Source organism: Pieris rapae, chromosome 9 (assembly GCF_905147795.1).
Source record: "Pieris rapae chromosome 9, ilPieRapa1.1, whole genome shotgun sequence".
Taxonomy (NCBI): Eukaryota; Metazoa; Arthropoda; class Insecta; order Lepidoptera; family Pieridae; genus Pieris; species Pieris rapae.
In genome coordinates this window covers 5,393,563-5,416,851 of record NC_059517.1, presented here as the reverse complement: position 1 = coordinate 5,416,851, position 23,289 = coordinate 5,393,563, and the positions used below count along the sequence as shown (strand labels likewise).

The following is a 23,289-nucleotide window of genomic DNA, read 5'->3' as shown; positions in this document are numbered from 1 at the left end:
AAAGTAAAATATATTTCTTTCTATAACAAATTACAAAGGAAATTTTAAAACAATCAAATAAACATTTAATAAAAAGTCTGCTATAATCACAAAATAGCGCCTCCAGTATTAACAAATAACAATGATTACCAAACATACGATAGTTTTGTGGTTGGGGTGGGCTATTTTGCTCATTGGAAACCATTTAAATTAAAACGCACAGTCGGCAAACAACATTGTATGGTATGAATAAAATTTTACAATCCACATAGTTCGAATATGCATAAACAAATTTCATTATTAGCTTTCGGAGTCCGGCATGCATAAATATTTATTATACCAATGTTACTGAATTCAGTTAGATTGCACTAAATCTTCTAAATATGTATTGATGGCTATGCTTTTTGAATATTTTTTTAAATTAATTATTATTAATTATATTTATTAATTAAATATTATTATTGATTAGGATCGTGGATGAAATTACTGGTACAATATTGTGTACTTCAGTACAATAGTTGCATATATTATGTTACTATTTTTAAATGAATCTAGCCTAGGTTCTAATCCATGTTATGTTGCAATGGTTAACATTTTAAAAGATTAATTATCACTCCCTGTGTTTCTTTCCAGCTCATTTCAGTTTCCTATTCTAGTGTTGTTAATGTTGAGAAAAATAAATCTGTCTGCTTACAAACTAAAGTATAAAGTATGATTTAATTTATATTTATACGTATATAAAGTGTGTTATAAATGTGTATATAATGTGTTATGTTATAAATGGTGTAATACTGTGTGATATACGAACACGGAACATAATTGGATTACTGCAGTTCCTAGCGAAAAAACAAACGCTTATGTTTCATGTTCGTATACAACCAATTCATGGTAGTTAAAAATAAACAATATATTAAGTAACTTGGCAATAAATCTTTTACTATAAAATAAAATAAAATAAAAAAGCCTTTTTATTTCCTACAAATATAACTTTTTTACATTGGCCCATCTCCAAACGCTTACTTATCTAATTAAAATTAATACCATCTTATTTTTATTTATTTTCTATATTATTTACCTATAACTATTTTATTTATTGTTATTAATATACTACTTATATAATATTTGCTACTATATATATCATATTTACTACTAGATAATATTTACTATTACATTATTTTATTGTATTATTAGCTAGCTTGGTTAGATTTTAGATACTTAAATAATATAATTTGTAGGAACCCCATTATTGGGTGAAGGCCTCCTCCAAAGATGCCCATTTGTCTCTGTCCTGTGCAATCTTTTACTATATAATACTTTAATATAAATTACCCTCATAGATGCAAAGTAGCAGCGGAAGAAACAGCCAACACCGAAAAGGCACCATCCCAACGCGTTCAGCTCTTGTCATTAACTAGTCACCATTATTCAAATCCTTACACCAACGTCGCCTTTACTGAAACAAATACATTCATTATGAATAGTAGGTAACATCAGACATTTTTCTTATCTCAAATTCTACAAGATCTTACAAAGCTACACAAGTTTAAATTTGTATTCATAATAATTGGCTCCAGTTAAGCTCATTTGTACACCAATTGTGAGCTTAACTCCATAGTTAGAAGCTTATTGGCGTCGTTGACTTTCATTTCCCACTTTGCTTTCATAAAATTCTCAAGAACCTACATCAAAAAAGCAACCTATAACCGTCTATACGACGTCTGTCCCAAGTAATGTGATCGCTATGTATCCAACGATGCGACGTTTTATTCAATGAACCGACGATACATTATCTTCCTTTTCCCATCTTTGGGACGTTTTGTCGGATTCTTATATTACGTAACGTATCTGACCGTGAAGACAGGATGGGATTTATTTCTCAAAACAGCCTTTTGTATTGCCAAAGGTCGACCGGAAAGTATAAATAATCGAGGCCTCTTAATGTTCTCGATGTTTTATTGGTCGTAATAAGCGGTGATTTATGGATTTGATTGATTTATACGGGAAAGAACGGCTATTTAAATAACATGTAATTTCTGTAATAAAACAATGGCAGGTAAGTCAATTCTGATAATTTTTGATTATAGTTGGATTCGTCGGAGCCTGGAGTAGTAAAAAAATCGATGGAATCTTCATTTTATTAAGTTGCTTAGTTTCACAATTAAGTTTATATAAACAGTATTACTGCGTTCCTTGACTTTTACCTACTTTACTACCAAGTGCTTAGAACTAAGTGGAGCGGAGCATCTTAAGAATCAAAAAGATTCATAAAATAGGAAAAAATATTACGAAGTAAATTTTACTGTAGATAAAAGTAAGTAGTAAGGTTGCTTTATTAGTATTATAATTATTACACAATATTTTTTTTTACGTAATAAGAGAGAGTGTGTTGTGGCTAAAAGCTTATATTTGCATTAATACAAATTATTAGCAATTGTGGCTGACTCGCCCCTATGCCGCGATGCCCCACAGTCATTTCATTCATTGTATAAAACAATTCAAGGCTCTGCATTATTTTTTAGATTTCTAGTATTACCGAAGTATAATAAATAACCCTTTTTATGTTAAGTATATAGTAAAATTGCAAGAGATTCTTTTAAAATTGAAAAAAAAATAGACCCTTGGTTTTGGCCTCACATTTCTGAATCTGTTTTGTGATTTTTTTTAATAGTCAAGATGCATAGAGAAGTTCGTAGCTAAGTTTAATAAAAAAATAGCTTTTTCACTAGTAACGCGTTTTGCACAGGAATTATATTCTATCGATATTTTCATAACCCAATTAACTATCTCAGAAATCCTTTCAAAAAGCTTATACAGGTAATTTTATAGCGATTGAACGTTTATTTTATTTAATATATTTTCTCAAATTTTGTTCTGTACTTTTTATAATGAAGTGTTCTTGTTCCTGTTATTATAACTTAAATTGTTATACATTACATATATTTCTAGGCAATGTCGTATAGACTGCACTCATTTATTTCATGAAAAATAGATAAACTACGTGGCAAAGTACATACTAAACTTCAATCAGTACTTAAATCATTTTAGGATCAGTTGCATAGAATATTCGTCTTTTATAGTATGCAATACGTAAACATTATTTGTATATGTCATTAACTTACAATCCTGGTCTCTTACTTCAAGCCTGGTACACCAACTCCATGTCGAGCTATGGGGAGGGCTATGTTCAGTATTTTATCGATTAAGTTGGAAATGATGTAGTGTATCCGCCATACACTACGGCTCTCTTCATCAGGATTCTTCAGGGGTCTTATAACGCTATGAAAAAAAAAATGAAAAATGATGGTCATAGCGCTCGTACCGGCGGCACAATCGCGTGGGCGTTAGTCGAAATCGTCGGATTAATAACGAGTGCCAAACTATTTGTTTCACAAAAATTCTAGTATTGCCGTCACAAGTAAGTTGTGTTACAATTGTTATTTTAAAAAAGATCGGTCAAGTTTGTAATTCTTTTTAGTTTACTGACGACCATCTGAACAATGTGTACAGGTTACACATTACTCACTTTCTTTTAAAAAATAAATTCTAAAGACGTAGGATTTATATGACATATTTTTAATTAAAACATCTAATTTACTTGCAAAGGCAAGCTATAGATGGTGAGCCAGCGCATCTGTTCTGGAAACTAATTAACTGTTAAAGCTAACACAAGAGAATGCAATTGTTTCCGAGATGTATTTTAAACTAATTCGTTAAGAACGTTATTAACTTGTTGCTGAAGAGCGATTTTAGTTTTAACCATTTAAGTTTTTCATTAGCTTAAGGGTCTGTTTCACAATGTCCGGATAAGTTCCAAATAAGTTATTTATTACTTATTGGTAGGATAAACAGTATTTTTGCGTTTCACGACTGTCAGGTAGCGCGAAATTTCTTTGGAAATTTTATCTTCCGAATAATTTATGTGTTGCATAGCTATTTGGACTTTATCCATATAATGTGAAACAGACCCTAAAATAATACAGTAATTGTAATTAATGTATGTCAATTATTGTTTTGCTGATGTGATTTCAATCCTTTGATTTTATTTCACGATTGACATTTGCAGGATGTTACTGATTTTAAAATGCTATTGGTTTGTTATTTTGTCTGTACTAAATATATATTACGTACCGCCTTAAGTATTGTGAAATATTTATGTGAAACATAAAAAATATGGTGCGCGTGTAGATAGTAACCGTTTCGGCGAAGTTCCCATAAAATATTTCTTGCCCGCTGCGAGCGACCCACGCTAAAGAATATTTACTTTAATGAGAAACGAATGACGTGACCCCACATACAAACTGATGTTTTATAGAATATACATTATATAATACGACTCAGCTATAGCAAATTATACGTAATATTATAAATCAAAAATATCTAAGCACAGCATCCTTCATGTTTATAACTGAAACTGTTGAGTAAGTTTAATTAATTTATGCGATAAAGATAATTAATTTATGAGAAAAAATTAAATAAGCTTATAATACAGTTCTTTTTTAAAAGGAAAACAAAACTGCTTCTTGCAATCGTTTTATCTGTCATTTGTTTTTGTTTAATATCTGAACCGAAGATATAATCATTTTTTTAGTGCTTCTATTAATACACTTAAAGAAAAACTATGTTCAGTAATCTATACAAAATTAAGACATATACCTCAGATTAAATTAGATTTACCTCCTCATGTAATACGAGAAGCGGAAATCGCTTCACAAATGTTCTAAATCTATGATTTAACACAGGTCGTTGGTTGAAAAATGGCGAGATCATCTACCTGTAGCGAGTCACTTTAGTGGAGTGCTTTTAACTAATAACAGACCTACGTCATTTGTCCACGCGATAGTCCATTAAACATGCTTCTCTGTGCTGCTTCACGGTGCATAGTGATTAAGCCTTTGTATTGTATGCATAAAGCTCAATATTGTATGAATATTGGCAAGTCTATCGTCCTTTGATGGCACACGTTCATGTAGGATGAAATTGGTGATTTTTTTTTACATCACTTATTTTAGAAGATTCATTGGAGCTGTTTTTAAAATGCCGATACTATTTATTTATATTATATTGTCGTATTAAGTGGGCATTGCAAGAACGGCTATGATCAAAATGACGAAGAATGGAAATGGAAAAGGTATGTGAGATATCGAAAGCCCCGAAAACTAGGATTGTGAAGCCACTTACATTCCCTATATTTCTGTACATGGACATGGGAGATGTGTAAAGGCAGAAAATAGGCGCTCTGGAAATATGGTCCTGGTGGAGAATTCTAGGGGTTTCATGGATCGAGTTTCCTACAAACGTCTGTTCTCAACAGTACAATCTTTCATTGTCATATTTATATTCGGACATGTAGGTATGTGTCCGAATATACGCCGAGGTCTGCGTGGTGATCAGTCGATATAATGCCTTGCCATCCAAGAGTGGAAAGAACTAGAACAGATGATGCTTCGTGTCGATTCGCCGTCCCGGCTACATCGGCAATATTATAATTAATATCAGTCCTATTACGCTATTTTGTTAAAAGTACCGGCCTATAGAGTATCTGCTGGCATCACAGGGTAAAACATTTACGTTTAAATTTATAAGGGAGTGTAAAAAAAGACATTTATAATTTAATTAACTTTACAAAAAAGAGGCATTCCTTACTAAGTATATCAAATTTGTCAAATTTTGTGGAAAAAAATGTATTTTGCGTACCGCAGACCCTGAAGGAAAGCAATAGAGGCTTAACTTAATCATGTCGTTAGATAATTTAAATTTCTCCCGAGAATATCTCCTTAATTAATGAGCGCCTCGATATAGGGGCAGGCTTTGCGACGAGTAATTTACATCTTCACTAATTCACTACACACACTGACTTCAAAATATATTATATGCCTTTATTTAACCTCGTGTTTAGCATAAATTTTATTATAAAATTAGATTCCACTATTTTTTTATTTTGATATTCATTCTTTGCGAAACCCACTGCCATAATTTATCGATTGTCATAGTTTTTCAAACTAGATTAGATTCTTCATATTTCATCTTGGTCGGTCGATTCTCTTTTATATCGAAAGTTTACCGATAATTTTCTTGTTAAAATGGTTTTGAATTTTTATTATGATACAAATGCACAGGCACATTTCTGAGTTTTATTAAAAATAAACCTTTAAATGATAAGCGTAAACCTTGAGCTCCCAATGTACTGAAAAACAGTCATTGATGATTTTGTATAAAATATCGACGTGTAACTTAGTTTTAGTAATTGAGAACAAAACCAGAGAATTTAAAGGTCCAATTGCCTTTGACTAATCGGGTTCCCTGACTCAAAATATGAATATACATAATATATATATATAATAAATCACGATTTACAATTGAGATGCAAGTTCTCGTAGGATGTCGTAGTTGTTTGAAAATTCACTCATTTATAATTTTAATATTGTCTCGCCATGGCCTACAAAATTTTCGAATAAACAAGGCCTCTACGCTGTCAACGCTTTATTAACTTTTTAATTATTATAAAATACAAAGCGGCGCTTATTTCCTGTATTTTATCGTTTCAGTAAGAAGCCAAGTATATTTTTATTAGCATAATTATTAGTTAAGCTTCATGAAAGGTTGCATAAAATATATTAAAAGGATTTCTTTTGGTTTTTTATATGACAGCTACAAATATTATACATAAATAAATCAGTGGCGCTACAACCTCTTTAGGTCTTGGCCTCAGATTTTTAAATCTATTTCATGATCATTTTTATTTAATAGTCAAGTAGGTGATCAGCCTCCAGTGCCTGACACACGTCGTCGACTTTTTGGGTTTAAGACATGTCGGTTTCCTCACGGTGTTTTCGTTCACCGTTCGAGCAAATTTTACATACGCACATAGAAAAAAGTCCATTGGTGCACAGCCGGGGATCGAACCTACGACTGAAGCCACTAGGCCAACACTGCTCAAATATTATAGAAATATTATACAATAATATATTATATAATATTTGACTTATATTACTTAAATAAACATTTAAGTAATATATGTCAATAAGCTATTGGTAGAAATATCAGATATATTATGAAGGTTACAGCCCCGTTATAGCTTAGGTCGGGAAATGAAAACTGTCATGCATCCAATCTAACAGAAGACAAGCTGAAACAATGACGTCACTCTGTCCATTTTCTCGTCAAAGGGATTCTAAATATAGCCGTGACTTCGTTGAAAGGCTCTCGTAATTGAATAAGATTTCAATATAATTTGCTAACTCTAATTTTAGACTGACTGTAGGTTGATAATATAATTGCTAGTTCATGAATAATGTGTGATCTTAAAATTTAAAACCGCGTCTTACGGCCGTATTTATACTAGAGCATTTAATTATATGTATGTAATGAATTTATATTTAGAGATCTATCCAAATCGACTAACCGTTAATCTTTAATTAACGACTCTAAAACCCACTGTAGGTAATAAAAGGTAGCGCATTAAACTTGTAGAAATGTCCGTAGACCGTAATACATTGCGTAGAGGTTCTACAGGATTTGTGTAGCTTCAATATGTACCAAGCGATGAAAAGTGTGATGATTTGATTATCGTAATACTATAAATTAATTAAAAATACACAAATACTGGATGAATAAATTAGTTAATGAGTAATTTATAGTTCCAGAACTCACCATTGATAGCCTTGAGTGACATTTTGTAGGCGTGGTAGATAATTTAATTATATAGTGGCTCTTGAAATATATACAATTTATAAAATTAAAAGTATTCCATTAATCAAATCGTAGCAGATCAAAGAACAGTAGTTGTTAGCTTTAATATAAATCAAACAAGTTAAGATTCTACGTAATTTAATACATAATTCATATCTCGCTTTGGAATTGTTTACTCTCTCATGGTTGAAGTAAAGTTTCTAGGAAAATTTGCTACAACCCGGTTAATTACAGCATGAGAAATGTTATTTCGTAATACTAAGGAGCGTGCATGTATTATGATTGTAAATTGTTTATTTATTAAAACAACATTAGCGCTAACGATCTAAAATGTTAAAAATCGTTTTTCCTTGATATTATTGTCTTTTATTAACATAAGTTTTACACATTTAACGTGACCACGCACGCTGTAAAGCACGCGAAACGTCGGTTACATTTAAAATTATGTTTAAATAATTATAAGTTTAAATACAATAATACATAACTAAAATTATTCTATAAGTTTTCTTTAAAATTAGATTTTATATTAATGTTGTGTATATTAATTAACTATTTTAGGATGGTAGAATAAATTTTTTTATTAAAGTTTCGAAAATATATGTATATATATAAATATACATTTCTATATAAAATAAAGAAATAACATTTTAGGTATTATAAATTGACATATAAAATTGCACACACATGTCAAACGGTGCTTCACAAAGGAGCGTATTAAAACTGAAGCAATTCCCACTGGATGTAAATTAGGTAGTGCGTAGGGAGTAATTACAAGCGAAGAGGGAAACGTTTATACCGGTGTTTCATTTTTAATTTCAGGCCGGATGTTTGCGGCTTCTTTTACGTTATATGAGGATTTTGATATCCCAGAATGTTTTTTTTTAAATGGTAATGTATTTTTAACACATACTTTTATCTAGATTTTAATACAACACTTGTACAGTTTAGTTCTACGTATTCTTACAATAAATATTGATGCAATCATAACTCTCATTCATACCTAAATAAAATTATAATTTAACTAAAATATGATTTAAACATTATGAAATTATGCCAATGTTTTATTCAATTTTTTTGAAGATCCAATATGCATTATAAGCGCGTGTTTATATTTATTTATGTATACGAGTTTTATTAGATTGATTTTATAGATTTGTTGTGTTTTTATTCTACATAAAACTCTAGTAAATTTATAAAATCAATACAATTCCCAATCCATTGTCAATCAATTCAATTCCAACTCCTGGAACCAATTTCAATGAAAACTGTACATTAGTAATTCTCTTTGCAATAAAGTTCGTCTAAATATTTCCTATTAGTTGCGAAGTCGACGCAGTGAATATTTAATACAAAGTTATTTTAGCGCCCAAAGTTAAACATTACGACAGTCCGCGTTAGTAATTAAAATATACTAACAAATCAAGTTACTAGCCCACTGAAACCATACCTTAATACACTTTAGTTATTTAAAATCCATATATGACATATTTTCTAATATAATTAAGTGGTGATATTGTAGAAAGTAACTCTTGTTCATAAATCTCTATATATCTCTTCTATTAAAAAAATCTTTGAATATATGGAGAAGGCAATGGGACATATTGGTGATCGATAATTGTGTTTTCCTATTTGGACGAAAACTTGGGCAGGGAAAAGCTAGTATTTTTTTATATAGAACAGGGGGCAAAGGGGCAGAAGGTTAAGTGATACCGTCGCCCATGGACACTCTCAATGCCAGAGGGCTCGCGAGTGCGGGTTTGTGAAGGATCCTCAGTGGAATTGGTTCGGAAGTACTTCTGAGGGCAGATGGTTCCACAAATTGGTGGTGCGTGGCAAAAACTGCCTTGAAAAACGCGCAGTTGTGGAACGGCAGACGGCGAGGTGATACAGTTGGAATTTCGCATTCTGCCTCGACGTCCGATGATGAAACTCAGATGTATTGAGTAATTAAGGCATTATAAAATTTATTCTTTCAAAAGAACATAATAAAGAAACTATAGCCAAAAACGAAAGGCGTACACAGATGAACGATTCAACTTGTCAAAAAAGAAATTCAATAAAGACAAATATGTAAGGATATATGCATATACATAAACACCATAGGATATAGCGTGTTTGTTTCTCTAATGAATACAAAAATTGAGTCTATTATTTGTAATTGAAGTAGTTATATGAAACACGTACATTAATGGTCATTATCGGCAAAAACTCTTTCCTCGAATTCTCTTTTAACCTAATTGGTATTTAGCGTGAATTTTACAAGTAACAAAAAAGAGCTGTTTCAACACGAGCTAGTTTTGTGACGTAATTTGTGGTTTCAAATATTTTTAAATTATACTAAATACGCGTTGTATAATTGTATTCTGTTATATTTTATGTTTCAATAATTTGTTTTTTTTTAGGATTAGGGTAAAGAAACTTTTTTTTGGTTAACTTTAGGTAAATATTTATTGCAATACTGTTCATATTTTGTTGGATATTAAAATTTGTTTAAAAAAATGATCATGAAACAGATTCAGAAATCTGAGGCCAAGACCTAAGGAGGTTGTAGCGCCACTGATTTATTTATTTTATTAAAATTTCTTATTTAGTAGTTTGAAAAACTTTCAATTTAAAAATTCTCGCATACTCTAAACATTCGACTTAATGCGTAAGGCATAAAGGACATTCATATTAAAACAAAGCCTTGAGACTCAAGTGACAGGTCGGGACAAAAGAATCTTGACTAGAGCGATGAGAATTTCACGTACGGCGACTGTAACAAGTAGGTACATAAGAACGTTACTTCAAAACACGACACTTTTTATGACATAAATTATACGTAATTCATGTTAGTGTTTCATTAGTAAGCGATAGGGCACCTCAGTCAAAGTTGTTTGTTTAACAAGATAAGTCACATGTGTGTTTTAATGCCAAAACTAACCTAATGTTATATACATACTTAAGATAGATAACATAGTCTTGCGGCAAAACGTGCTCGAAGGAAGGTCAATCAAAATCAAATGTTCACCTACTCAAAGCAACGATGTAAGAGATGTAATAAATTTCTGTTTATATCGGGTAATAGTTTTATTTAAATGTATGTGCGAAATGATAAATGTGTTTCTAAGTTCACAAAATGTTAGGTTTAAATCCTTTAAATTCTGTCTTACGGTGTATAAAAAGCGTTGCAGTAGCAGGTGGAGTTGTCGAGACGTACGTGTTTCGCAAACATCACAATGGCTGTCTGTTAAGCTAACACTACGTTTATTTAATGAATACAGCAGTTACTGAATTGAAAAGACGTGCAATACTAATAAATAAATATAAAAAAACTAGCGGATCCGACAGACGTTGTCCTGTCTACACGTCTTTAATTTCAAAATTTCAATTTTTAATAAGCCATTTTGATGAAAATTATTATTCAAATGTTATGACAATATCTAACGATCCAGCACATGGTCACACACGATAAAACACAATGATAACAAAACTTTTTTTAAATTTCGGGACAGACTAAAATTAAAATTCGAATATTATTTAAAATTTGACACTGCGATGGTAGCGCCGTCTGTCGGATCCAATGTAAAACATTCCAAAATCAACAACAACTAATAAATTGAAAATTAATTAAAAAAACATTGTCCAGCGGACAAAATTGTGAATCTAAACCATTCCCAGATCCCCTTGAACACACACAAAATTTCGTCTAAATCGGTCCAGTCGTTTAGGAGGAGTTCAGTCACATACACACGCACACAAGAAATATATATATTAAGAAATATAACTTTAGACATGTTGGACTGATGTAGTGAGAAAACACGATATAATTTTTTATTTTTATGTTTTAGCATTGTGACACCACGCAATGACATAGTCATGTTTGATGTCACAATGTTGTTGTTTGACAAGTGTACGATTGGCGCTTGCGCGTACTGACTTATTTTAAAATTAAAACGACGTATAATATGATATTGTCATATATAGTTACGTATATGTTATGGATAGTTGTACATTAACATTTCCCATTGATTTACAAAAATAAATCAGCCTACTTTAAATTCAGAAGTCATCTTTTTTCTTTTCATCACAACATGAACACAATTTGTCAGATAGAGAGGGAAGGATTACTTAAGTTTAGACCAAGCATTGATACATTGCTTGGTGGGGTTTAAAAACAATTATAGGTTACATAAGTACCGTATGTAAATGAGATGTACGTATGAATACGAGAACCAAGGATTGATACGAAAAATAAAATAAAATTCGACATTTTGCTCTTCTCAGTGATTCGGGACCGAACTTATTAAACATGACAAAACATCCTCAAAGTCAAAAAAAGACTATCATGGCATTTGATAAATGACAATATACAACCAAACAAATTTAAGTCCTGATTAGCTTACGACTGACTATAGGAAATTGATCAAGGAAAGGTGTTGTGTTATCTCTTCTAAAAAGCGTGATTAAAATCAAATGTTTAAAAGCAATATTCAATTTATATATTTTTATCAATTAAAGTTATACAAAACTCAGCACATATTGCTACCTCTCAAAATTCAAATATCTTCTGAATATGGAAATTAAATTGTGTGAGGGTAAACCTTGGTATTTCTTATATTCTCAATTCCTAATGCTCGGTTTACATAAGAAACGCGAATTCCATTTTCTCTTCCGATTTTCCATATATATAACTTAGCAAAATTGAAATGTGCTTTGTAGAGTCTGTGATTCTACTCAATGTCTATGAAAATTATTTAATAATGCAACCCCACATTCCTTACGGTAACTTTCGAAGTCTGAATTAACAGGAACTTTTTAACATGTCTGAGTGATCAATGCTAAGGAATCCTTAATGAAGTACTTTTTTTTTGATTCCGTTTCGATATTGGATATTTCAAATTTTTATAGTAGATTTAAAATAATTATATTTGATTTTATTATTTAAAAAAAAAAAACAAATATAATATTTTCCTTTAAACATATACACAGAATTTTTAAAAGCTAGTAGTCTACTTAATTTTAAAGCTTATTTAATGATATGAAAGCTCTTTAATCCGATTATCTGATTTTAATTGGTCTAAAAGCTTAAAAGATTGAAAGCCGCAATTCAAAGAGTTTATCTTCATCTGTAGAAATAAAAGATAACTGTTATGTTTATGACATTGTATTATTTGTAATTTGTATTATTACTTGTTTACCACGTTTGAATAGTCAATCCTGAATTCAGTTCAAGTCACAAAAGTATGAGAAATTTATGTGCTACGCCCCATTCAACTAATAGTCGATTAATAACCATTCTAAAACTAAGTAACGACTAAAAACCGTATAAAGTGGTTGCCTGGAAGAAATCGCTCAAAATTGATAAGGTCGCCAATTCATTCATTTTTCTATATTGTAATGCAACGAAGTGTAAAGTAATAAATAAACATAAAATTATTCATAAAGATGGCCAAACATTCGGGATGGCGAATTATTTTTAATTGTGTTTGGATCGTGTCTTAAAATTGGTTGAAAAACACTGTATTAAACGTATAAGGCTTCACTACATCTGTATAAAATACCGCCTTGACGCGAACAAATTGGCTACTACTACGAGATATAAATTCTTGATTCACCATCAAGAGTTTTTTTGACTCAAATATAAAGGACATTAATCATTAAGCTGGTTATAACCTAGGTTGGATTGGATTGGATGGACGGGAATTCACGAACACTCGTAACGAATTACCAATATAGTGCTAGATAATGATGAAGTGATGTAATAACTTCTTGCACTTTACTCATCATATTTCTTTTTTTAGTTTTTTTCCTTACTAGGGTTGCCTGGAATAGATCGCTTGCTAGCCATAAGCTCACCCGTTGCATTCCTTATAATTTTTTGTATTATATTCCAAAACCAAATACACCAAAAAAATTACATCTAGATACTTATCCAATTATATATAACGGAAAATAGTAACGGAGTTAAACGGAGTTAATCCGTTACTGATTTTCATTTAAATTATAGCGTATATAAATCATGATAACGGAAAATATTTAATTAAACTAAAGCCACTTGCCGAATAAACTTAATAGCTTGAAAATCTATTTATGAATTGACTTCAATGCCGTTTGTGGCTAAAACTCGGTGATAATTAATTCACGGGTTTTAATTAAATTAAGTTGTTTGATAGAATTTATCTCAGGAGAATCATTTATAAGAATATTATTTTTAAAACCTTAATCAAATCAAGCCTCCAAATATTGACATCTTAAATAAAAATTAAATTCGACAGCTGGCCTTTCTGATTTAAAAGCGATATAAAACGTATAATATATTTAGCTTCGGCGTAAAACGTACAGTTGTTTTTCATCATGTTCATTATTATTAATGGTTTTGGTATTAGTTCGGTGATCTTATTTTATACTAAGCTGTTGCCCCTAATATAAAATGAAGACTTAAACAAACTCACTTCAATAGCAGGCCCGTAACCAATCTTACGTAATTAATATTGATAAAGCAAAATTCCACAGCTTACATACATCGTAGCCATCCAGCCTCTTCTTTTAATAAGAGATAAAATAAGGGTATTCGTAAACTCATACAAAAGTTTTCACCACTTTGCCGTATATCAAAACAGATGATAATAAATTTTCATAACTTACTCGGAGCCTAATAAATTGAGAGTTTGTCGAACAAATTTCAATATCACGATAACACCAGAACCTCATTTCAAACTCTGATGGTGATATACTTACTACCTTATGGCTTGCGAAATAAAATTTAGGTCACAGGCAATTTTAGATTCTATAAGATATATAGTGTTCTCTGGCGCAGCGCATGCGTATTCCTTATTAAATCAAAAAGTTATGACTAACTTTTTCAACATCAAAAAAAATGTGCTAATTTTAAAATCTAATTTTTTATTTGAGCCAGTTTTGGATAAAAAATAAAAAAAGAGTTTTTAAAATTTACCGTAGTTATCACTGTCATATAACATAAAATCCGTCACCTGTGGAGTCGACTTTACACTGGGCGGGATTTTCCGACGAACCGAGTGCTTTGTACCCGCTCCACGGTAGTACTGAGTGAAATTCCCGCCCCGCGCATCGACCGCCCGCCTCACCCTACCGTGTCTTTACTTCTATAATCTTTAAGCATTATTGTTTGAAGATTTTTATTGGCATCGGTATTTTTAAAGGCTTTGCATTTTGCGTGTAAACTTTTTCGACTTTCGTGGAGAAAGTTGCGTAGCACTGAGAATGATAAAGATATATATTTTGCTGTCTGCATTTGATCTGTTTACTTCATAGACTAGTTTTCCGTCTAAATATATATTTTTTAAATGTTTCGTACTTCTATTATAATATTATGAACGTATATATGTATCATGTAGTACTTTAATAAAAATAGGTATTGACCCCGCAAAGGTCAATTAATAATTTCCCTTATCAAAAAGTTAAGAGTACCCTTTAATTTCTTATTTTATCACTTAAAATCCCTTATATTGTAATCTAGTATTCATATATGAACCATAAATCAGAACCAACAGTCTAATACATATAATCACAAACATTCAGTCTATTATTATCTTTGACCTCTTTTATAATGATTTGAAATGTATACTTTACAATAATACAAACGCGTTTGTGTAGCACCTACGCACTTTCAACCCACTCAAGACATCCTTTGAGTTAACCACGGTCAACAGTTGTAATGTATTATAACAAAATTAGCTGTGAATCAAACACAACTTTGAATATTCAGTAAAATAATAAATTGTACTGTTAGGTAATGGAAAAAATGAATATTAAAGCTACACCAATTTTTTCAGACGTGTCAAATAAAAAACCTTAACGTTAATTAATATTCTAACTTTTATGATTAGAATTTATATTTTTTTTCGTTACGATATCTTTTATTATTTTTTGAACGTTTTCTTGCTTCGCTGTATTCGTTCGTAGTAGTCCACTAAGTAAATCAATTTCTATATTAACGTGTCTTCTCATACTACAGTGTATAAAGTTTTAATTACATTTCTCTCTTTGATATATCAGGTTAGTTCATAATTCAATATTACTCGATACTGTATTAATTATTATTACATATTATTTACTGTTTTGTATACTTAATACAGTATTATTAAAACAAATACAAACTATATAAATACAAAAAATAAAAACAAGTTCAGTACAAAACTTTTGTTACTTTTTTATAGCATATATAATTATTAATTTAAATATGATTCAAACTTCTCAGATTCACTTAACCTAGCGGAATATCATGATTTCATAAGGTTTCAGTTACCCTCAAGAAGAGTAAAGTTACAATATAACTGGTCCGAGTGCGAGACTCATAATTAGTAAAAATAAAAACAAAATTGCAAAACAAAGAAAACTTTTTTAACGAAAATAAATGTGAGGGGTTTGGTGGATTTCAGTTTGTACTTAATAACGTGGTCCCTTCTTCGTGTTGATTTCGATTTATATAATTATGTATCCAAATTTATTAATGTATTTACTACTTGTTAAGAAAGTTATATTTAAATGTAAATTGAAGACCATATAAGAAAGAATTAAGTTATATGAAAGCTTTTAAATGTTTTAGCGCAATATTTTATTTAAATCTTAATGATAATCGATTTTATTGTTTATTATATTAAACCTGTGACGTCTTTTACAGGGGCTGTAAAATTTTGTAGATTTATAAACTACTATCAGGATTACTACTACTTACTGGGAAGAGAAACATATTGGCAACATTTTGACGTTCCTTACATATATAATAATTGTCAAAAATATACCTTCCATACTATATACATAATATGCTTCCCTATTATTATTACTAAAACTATTATTATAATTGATGAATATTTTTTAGATTTAATTTATTTTCATAAAATCATCTTATGAAGAAAGCTTGACAGTTAAATTTCAGAATTTATATAGAAACCATAAACAAGATTGTAAGAGAAAATTGGGATTTAATTTTGAAACTTAAACTCATAATCATTACAACTGAATAGTTTTAAAAATGCTCACGGTAAACCTCCAGTTTTCACTAAACGTAAGACACCTTTACTTACTATAAAATAAAACCTCTCCAAATACAAAACAATACGTGTCAACGTCTCACAAAGTGAAAGAAATAATTCTCATGATAATTTTTGTTCCCAATTCTCTGGTTCGGAATAATCCAATTAAAACAATTTCGACACCTGCCCTAATCCACGTTTCGCCGTCTTAGGATGACTGATCGCCGAATAATGTTATTATAATCTGTCATAGACGTTAATTACATTTGGTGAATGCTTCATTAGTCATTGACGTATTTGTTCGAGTATGAAATTTCTACAAATTGTTGGTGATCCTTTTCTGACCACGTTATATATAAGTTCCGATTTAATAAATTATACGCATAATAATGGAAGCCACTGGTTCACACAGAATATATACATACATATTTTTCAAATGTCCGGAATCAATCTTTATATTAATGTAAAAATTTAATTAGATCGCCAGAAGCCGCTTGGAGCTAATTATGCATAAGGAAGGTATTCCTTTTATGATGAAACATAATAAAGTTACAAAAAAATGTTGGCACGTCTACCGTTTGCCAAAAAAATGCAATTTTTAAAACAGCTATCATAAATAAAATTTACAGTTAGGTACTGATTCTTTTTCTACTAAAAATATTTATAAAAAATAATTACTTATTATTACTAAATGGGACACTGATAGTTTTTCTAAATATATGTATATAAAAGCGTAGTTAAAACATCGGCACAAAAGATACCCAGGAATTTAAGGGGCGAAAGCGAAGAGGGATGACAGTGATGGATCATACTGAAGCAACAGTTGCCGAGTTTGGACAAAACGGTCCTATTACGAAAAGTTTCCTAACAATTATCTCTAATTACACCAAGAGCTTTGGGAGCATTTTGTTATTTTAATACTTAATCGGTGAGACAAGCGTGATTCGAGTGCTTTACACGAAATAATTTAAGGTATTTCTAAAAGTCAAACGACTTTTACAAATTCGTCAAATGTTTTATATTTTTCTCTATAATTTCAACTGAAAATCATCCTTTTTTAATAAGACTTAAAAGAACTAATCCGCTAATTCATCTACTTAAAGCGGGAGTTCAAGCTTTCCAACTATCAATTTGCTTCCTGGGATGCTGCACCTTCTCACTTGTTAGGAAAGAAGATGAGCGCTAAAGTTTGCAGTACGTTTAGACTTTTCGACTTTAATGTGGTGCACTGTTGCATGTAATATGCCATCGCTAGAAATGTGTATCTGTATAAAATTAACAGAATTTGTAATATTATACTGCATATGCTATAATATTACCAATTTTTTAAAGCAAAAGTATCATCTAGTAACATAAGCGAAAATAAATTACCAAATGCTACACTACTTAGTGGTTACCTAAATAAAAGTAAAAATAAGTGTAATGTATAGAAATGTGGTTTGACGATTGGCCGTAAATTATAATATGATTAATTTACGAAAAACATACTTGATATAATAAAAACATAGGTTCGATGAAAATGTAAGGCTTTGATTGCTTTTCACATCCAATACTGAAGCCTAAATAAACTTCTTAATCAGTTTATTAAGGGAACGTTATCGGGTCTAATAAATCTTATTTGGTAACTGTTTAAATTCTACTAAAAACGTCGATAAAATTTATTTTCAACGTAATTTATTTCTTGGAATAATTTGACAGCTATATTTTAAATTTGAATATGCCAAAGTAACAATAAAATTATCTGGACGCTCACCGGCGATTTTTATGTTTATTTCAATATAAGAAAATGATGATAGACATCGTATAAAGAAATCCACTCGCGCTCCTGAAAAAAGTAAAGCTACGGCGCATCGAGGTAAAAACTCTATTCTTGAATCAAACATTACAAGATGAATATCAAATATTTATGATTCATTTGTGTAGTCTTCATGATTATATTTATCAGCCTAAAAGGGAAAAAATTGACTGCATGAAATTTTAGTTTTAGTCTATTATTATATACCAGTTATTGTATTTTATCGATATTTTAGTTAATATAGTAAATAGGCCATTATGTTTTTCTGAGTGCGTTTAAATATTGACCTTTACCCTGGGCAATGTTTCTGTGCGCAGTTACTCCGTTGTTGCCTCCATATTGTTAGGTTTACAAAGGAGGAAAGGGGCATATATTTGTAACAAAATAGGCCGGTGTTTTGTAACACCGTTGACAATTAAATGTTCTACAACAGTCCTGTGTCCATAACACAACGAAGAAATGTTTAGTTTAAAATATTTCCACCTACATTCTTTAATTTATGATGTGAAATTCCGGACCCAAGCACAACAGAATTACTATCTTTAAAGCTTTGATCCAAATTTTATGTAGCACTTGCCAAAGTAAATTAATCTCTAAAACGTAGGAAATCTTTTTAAGAACATACACAATTCTACCCTTGTATAATGAAAAGGCGAAATAACTGAAATGCACTTGAAAAATTCTTAGGAACGTTGTGCGATGCAATTAATTAATTCTTGAACATTTAAATTCCTTAGATATATGCTGTTTTTTTCTATATGTGGAATTATCACTCACTGATAAGGTAGAATATGAGATGATGTCTTAAGGAAAGGGTTAAGATGAACCTTTTATTTAGTGAACGTATCGATGGCCTGAAATGTGAGTGACACGGCTGGTCAATGAGTAAAGTGTGTTATCCATTTGCCTACAATTATAAATGAAGAACTGAGAAATATGTGTGAAAAGTCAATGTATGTCAACAAATGAAGTCTATTTAGGTTTTGAGTTTATTCAGATGCAAATATATTTTGCTTATGTTAACGTTTCAATTCGAGTGTCAATATTTGTAAATATCAGTCGAATGATGTTGAAATATTTTGACGTCCTGCCGTGTGCTGCCTGAAACCTCGAAGTATTATTATATTTTATTAAGTAACCACAAACTATGTTCGGCAGTATTGGTTTTGTTTTTTTTTTTAGTATCAAGTAGGTGATCAGCGTATTGTACTTATGTGTAATTATAGAATTATCTGATGTCCATTCCGTCCGTCCGTCTTTCTGATTTTTCGCCTATAGTGTCTACTACGCCTATAATTGGAGTGTTGAAGTAGGAATAACGCATTACAAACAGTAAGTATATATTAATGCAATTAACCAATAACTATTCACGTCAATGCTCTGTTAATTTAATATGAAATACGCAATTCAATATAAAAGGTAAATTTTGTTATTTGAATAAATAATAAAATGTGAAATCTATAGTACAGAAAGAAAGTAAAGAGGATGTTCTTTTTACAACATCTGTGTAATAACTAGATAAGCGGTAGTTTTGGACATCGACAACGATAACTATAAATGTCAAAAGAATTCATAAAATGATGACAAAAGTAATTAGGATTTTAATTGAGACAGGTTTCATTGAAAATAACAAGTTCCATATTCTTAGGACTTGGTCCTAATCGCTGTACCTATTTTGAGATATTTGGATACATAAAAGACATCCATGAATCTTACCGTAAAATTAAAACGCTTCATTCCAAACAGCTTTGTCTAGTACATAAAAGACTTCATTGTCAGCCTGTATCCACATATAAAATGTTGCGAATCTAATCCATCGAAATCCCATACGATAAAACTAAGTAAAAGTTCAACCCGAACAATAAGGCTTTATAAACTTGTTCGAGTTATATGATTGGATGTATTTATCGATAGAACAATCGCTTAACTTTTAGGAAAAGCATTTAACTCCGCAGTCGTAAATATAAGTAGTCCCAAACGGATTGGACCGACGAATCATTTCGAATTCTTTTTTTCTGATCGGCATTGATATTGTTTTATGAATACTTTGCTTCATTTTTTACTACCAGAACAACACTAAAATTACGACCTTTTAAGTTATTCACTTTAATCTTTAATTTTAAATAAACTGTATCGTTTTATAAATGATATGTACTACAAGAGATTAATTATTCCTTATTCCTGTCATTTAATATTCATATGGAGATTTGTTAAATTTACATAGGATAGACTTTGATTTATGTTTAGATGTATCCATCAGAAAAAGACTAAAATTCCGACCTTTAAAGTTATTCACTTCTTCTTTTACGTTATTCATCTTTAATTTTAAACGAAAACTGTATACATTTTATAAATCATATGTACTGCAAGAGATTTGTACCTATCATTTAATTGTAATGCATGTTTTGAAGGTAATAAATAACTTAAACTTTTGTAGTTTTCTCTAGTGTTATTAATCTTGTTGGCTAGCTACTCAACTATTTGCAATACAAGAGAAGTGTACATACATTTATTTCAGTCAGCGTTCAGGTCGAAAGCCTTTTAATAAAATAGCAGGTAATCCATCTTCCAAATCAGAATAAAGGTGGCAGAATTCGAATGAACTATATAATAAGCAAGAAATTCTCATCTCATATATTACTAGTGGGTGCGATTTCTGCGTCTGAAGGAACTTAAGAATTTTTCTGTGCACCAATGGACTTTCTGCCTGTGTGCCTTTAAACATTGCTCGTTCGGTATATGAACATATGGGCATATACCGAAGGTTTAACAGTAATCTATGATATAAAAATAATCAAAGAAAGCAATCTGAGGCCGAGACCCATTTAGAATTATAGCGCCATTGTATTTTTATTATTGGTACATGTATAGATAGAGAATAGTACTAGTGATTTAGTAAGTGCTTTAGCAATACGTTACAAATAATTGTAAGCGTATTCTATACCAGACATACGTATAGGCTATATAATAATTAAGCAAACGGGGACGTCATAGTAAAGTTTTATTGCTTTCTAACTTGTGATATTAACTTTGAAAAATATTGCGAAGTTCAAAAAACACGAGTCAAAGACTGAAGTTGAATTAAGGTAGCGTCAAAAGATTAATGATCATAAAGTAATACTTATGTTCCAGTTCTGCGTCTCTCATTTTTCCACTAGGATATTTAATGAGGCCATTGGATGCTTAGAAATATTAAGTGACCTTTGACATCTAGAACCCCCGGGAGGGTGCGCTGCCGGACTATAAATGTAACCCTTTTATAACTTATCAATAAAATAACTTTAAGAAGAATAAGAAGTTCCATAGCTTCCCAATGGGATATGGGACATTTCTAGTGTCTGTCTCATTAACCAATCTTGTCAGTAGATCTTCTTCTCATCACCACGTCAATGGACATTCCTGCACCATCATATTGGACGGCTATATGTATATTTAAAAAGTAAAACCAATGACAACAGAACGCATGAATTCAGAATTCAGAATCTATGCTTAAACACTATGATAACTTAATATAGGTACTTATTTTGTAATTGTAATAAATAAAAAAGCGTTGATTATCTACAATTAAATAGAATTTAAAACCCTTCGCATTTAACGAGCTGTTGTTTGGTCAGGTCCAGTAAATCTATTTTTAATTGAAATTCGGAAACTCAAATTCAACCGGAAGCGGATATGGTGTCTTGGCCAACTAAAACTTTTAAACTGGTAGCGATTTTTGCGGGTTCCATAACAAAACTCACATCCTTTTTAAATTTTTAAAACCGAATATCATAAAACGTTTAAGGTATGTAATCTCTGGTTTAGCCAATCAATTCGTACATTGCTATAAATGTTTATTCAGGACTAACAGCTGGTACTGAAATTGGAATACTGAACAAGTAATTAAAAACATTAAAAAGCAAAAATCAAAACATACATTTTTTTATTATTAGAGCAATTATAAACAAGAACCGACGTCAAATGCTAATGCAGTTGCTTGCAAGAACCGAATTCATTTGTTTATTTTTTATTTTTAGCAGATTAAAAAATAGGAGTTTGTGTATGATCTTATCAAATTGGGGTCGATGGATTCAGCTCAGACTCTATTATATTATTGGTCTATAACACAAAATCAGCTGAAATGTATTTTTAAAATTATGATACTAAAATGAAAAATAGATGTTAACACATCCTGTGATGCCAATCTTATAAGTGAAAATAAATATATCGTAGACGTCTTAGTTATATAAAGAAAATATATTAAACATCACTGTGTTACTAAGAATAACTGAATAATAATAAGTGAATATTAAGGCAATGATATTTATTAACGTAATTTACTCATATTGTAGCCTAAAAAGACAATGTTTTCTTATATAAATCCCGACTTAGGAATTTTTTTCACATCAGCACTGTGATATTGGGAAGGTAATTTATTCCTTCTACCGAGCCGATAGTCTATTTACTGGATCTCGGATATGGTTAAGAAAAATATAGTAACGTAAGCAAGAGCATAAGGCAAAATAGATTGCTTTGCATACATAATTACAAGATTGCGACCAATCTTAGATACCCGCAAGTGGCGGTTTTTTTCAACGTACTGTAAAATTTCGTATTCAATCTTTTCTGTACATAAATATTCTGTAATATAAAAGAAACTTAAATATTCAGTTTATTTTATTTTCTTTTGTTGGAATTTTCACATTGTATGTATTGTACTTAGTCACTTGGTTATTGTACCTACTTATCTCTCCATGTCTTGCGGTCATGTCATCATTACATGGAAGACGTTCTATAATATAGAATATATATTAAATAGTACAAATAAATGTAAATCCAGAACTAATTAAT

General features: G+C 30.6%; 1 protein-coding gene across 1 annotated transcript in view; it reads right to left on the bottom strand.

Moving 5' to 3' along the window:
• LOC111001441 overlaps nucleotides 1-14,701 on the bottom strand; it is a 31,444-nt gene extending 16,743 nt beyond the window's left edge. The window contains exons 1-2 of the mRNA XM_022271341.2: nucleotides 14,606-14,701; nucleotides 1,309-1,432 (exon numbers count right to left, since the gene is read on the bottom strand). Coding sequence (XP_022127033.2) covers nucleotides 1,309-1,387 — 79 coding nt within the window. The 5' untranslated portion in view covers nucleotides 1,388-1,432; nucleotides 14,606-14,701. The remainder of the gene's footprint in view (nucleotides 1-1,308; nucleotides 1,433-14,605) is intronic.
• Between the last annotated feature and the right edge of the window lie 8,588 nt (nucleotides 14,702-23,289).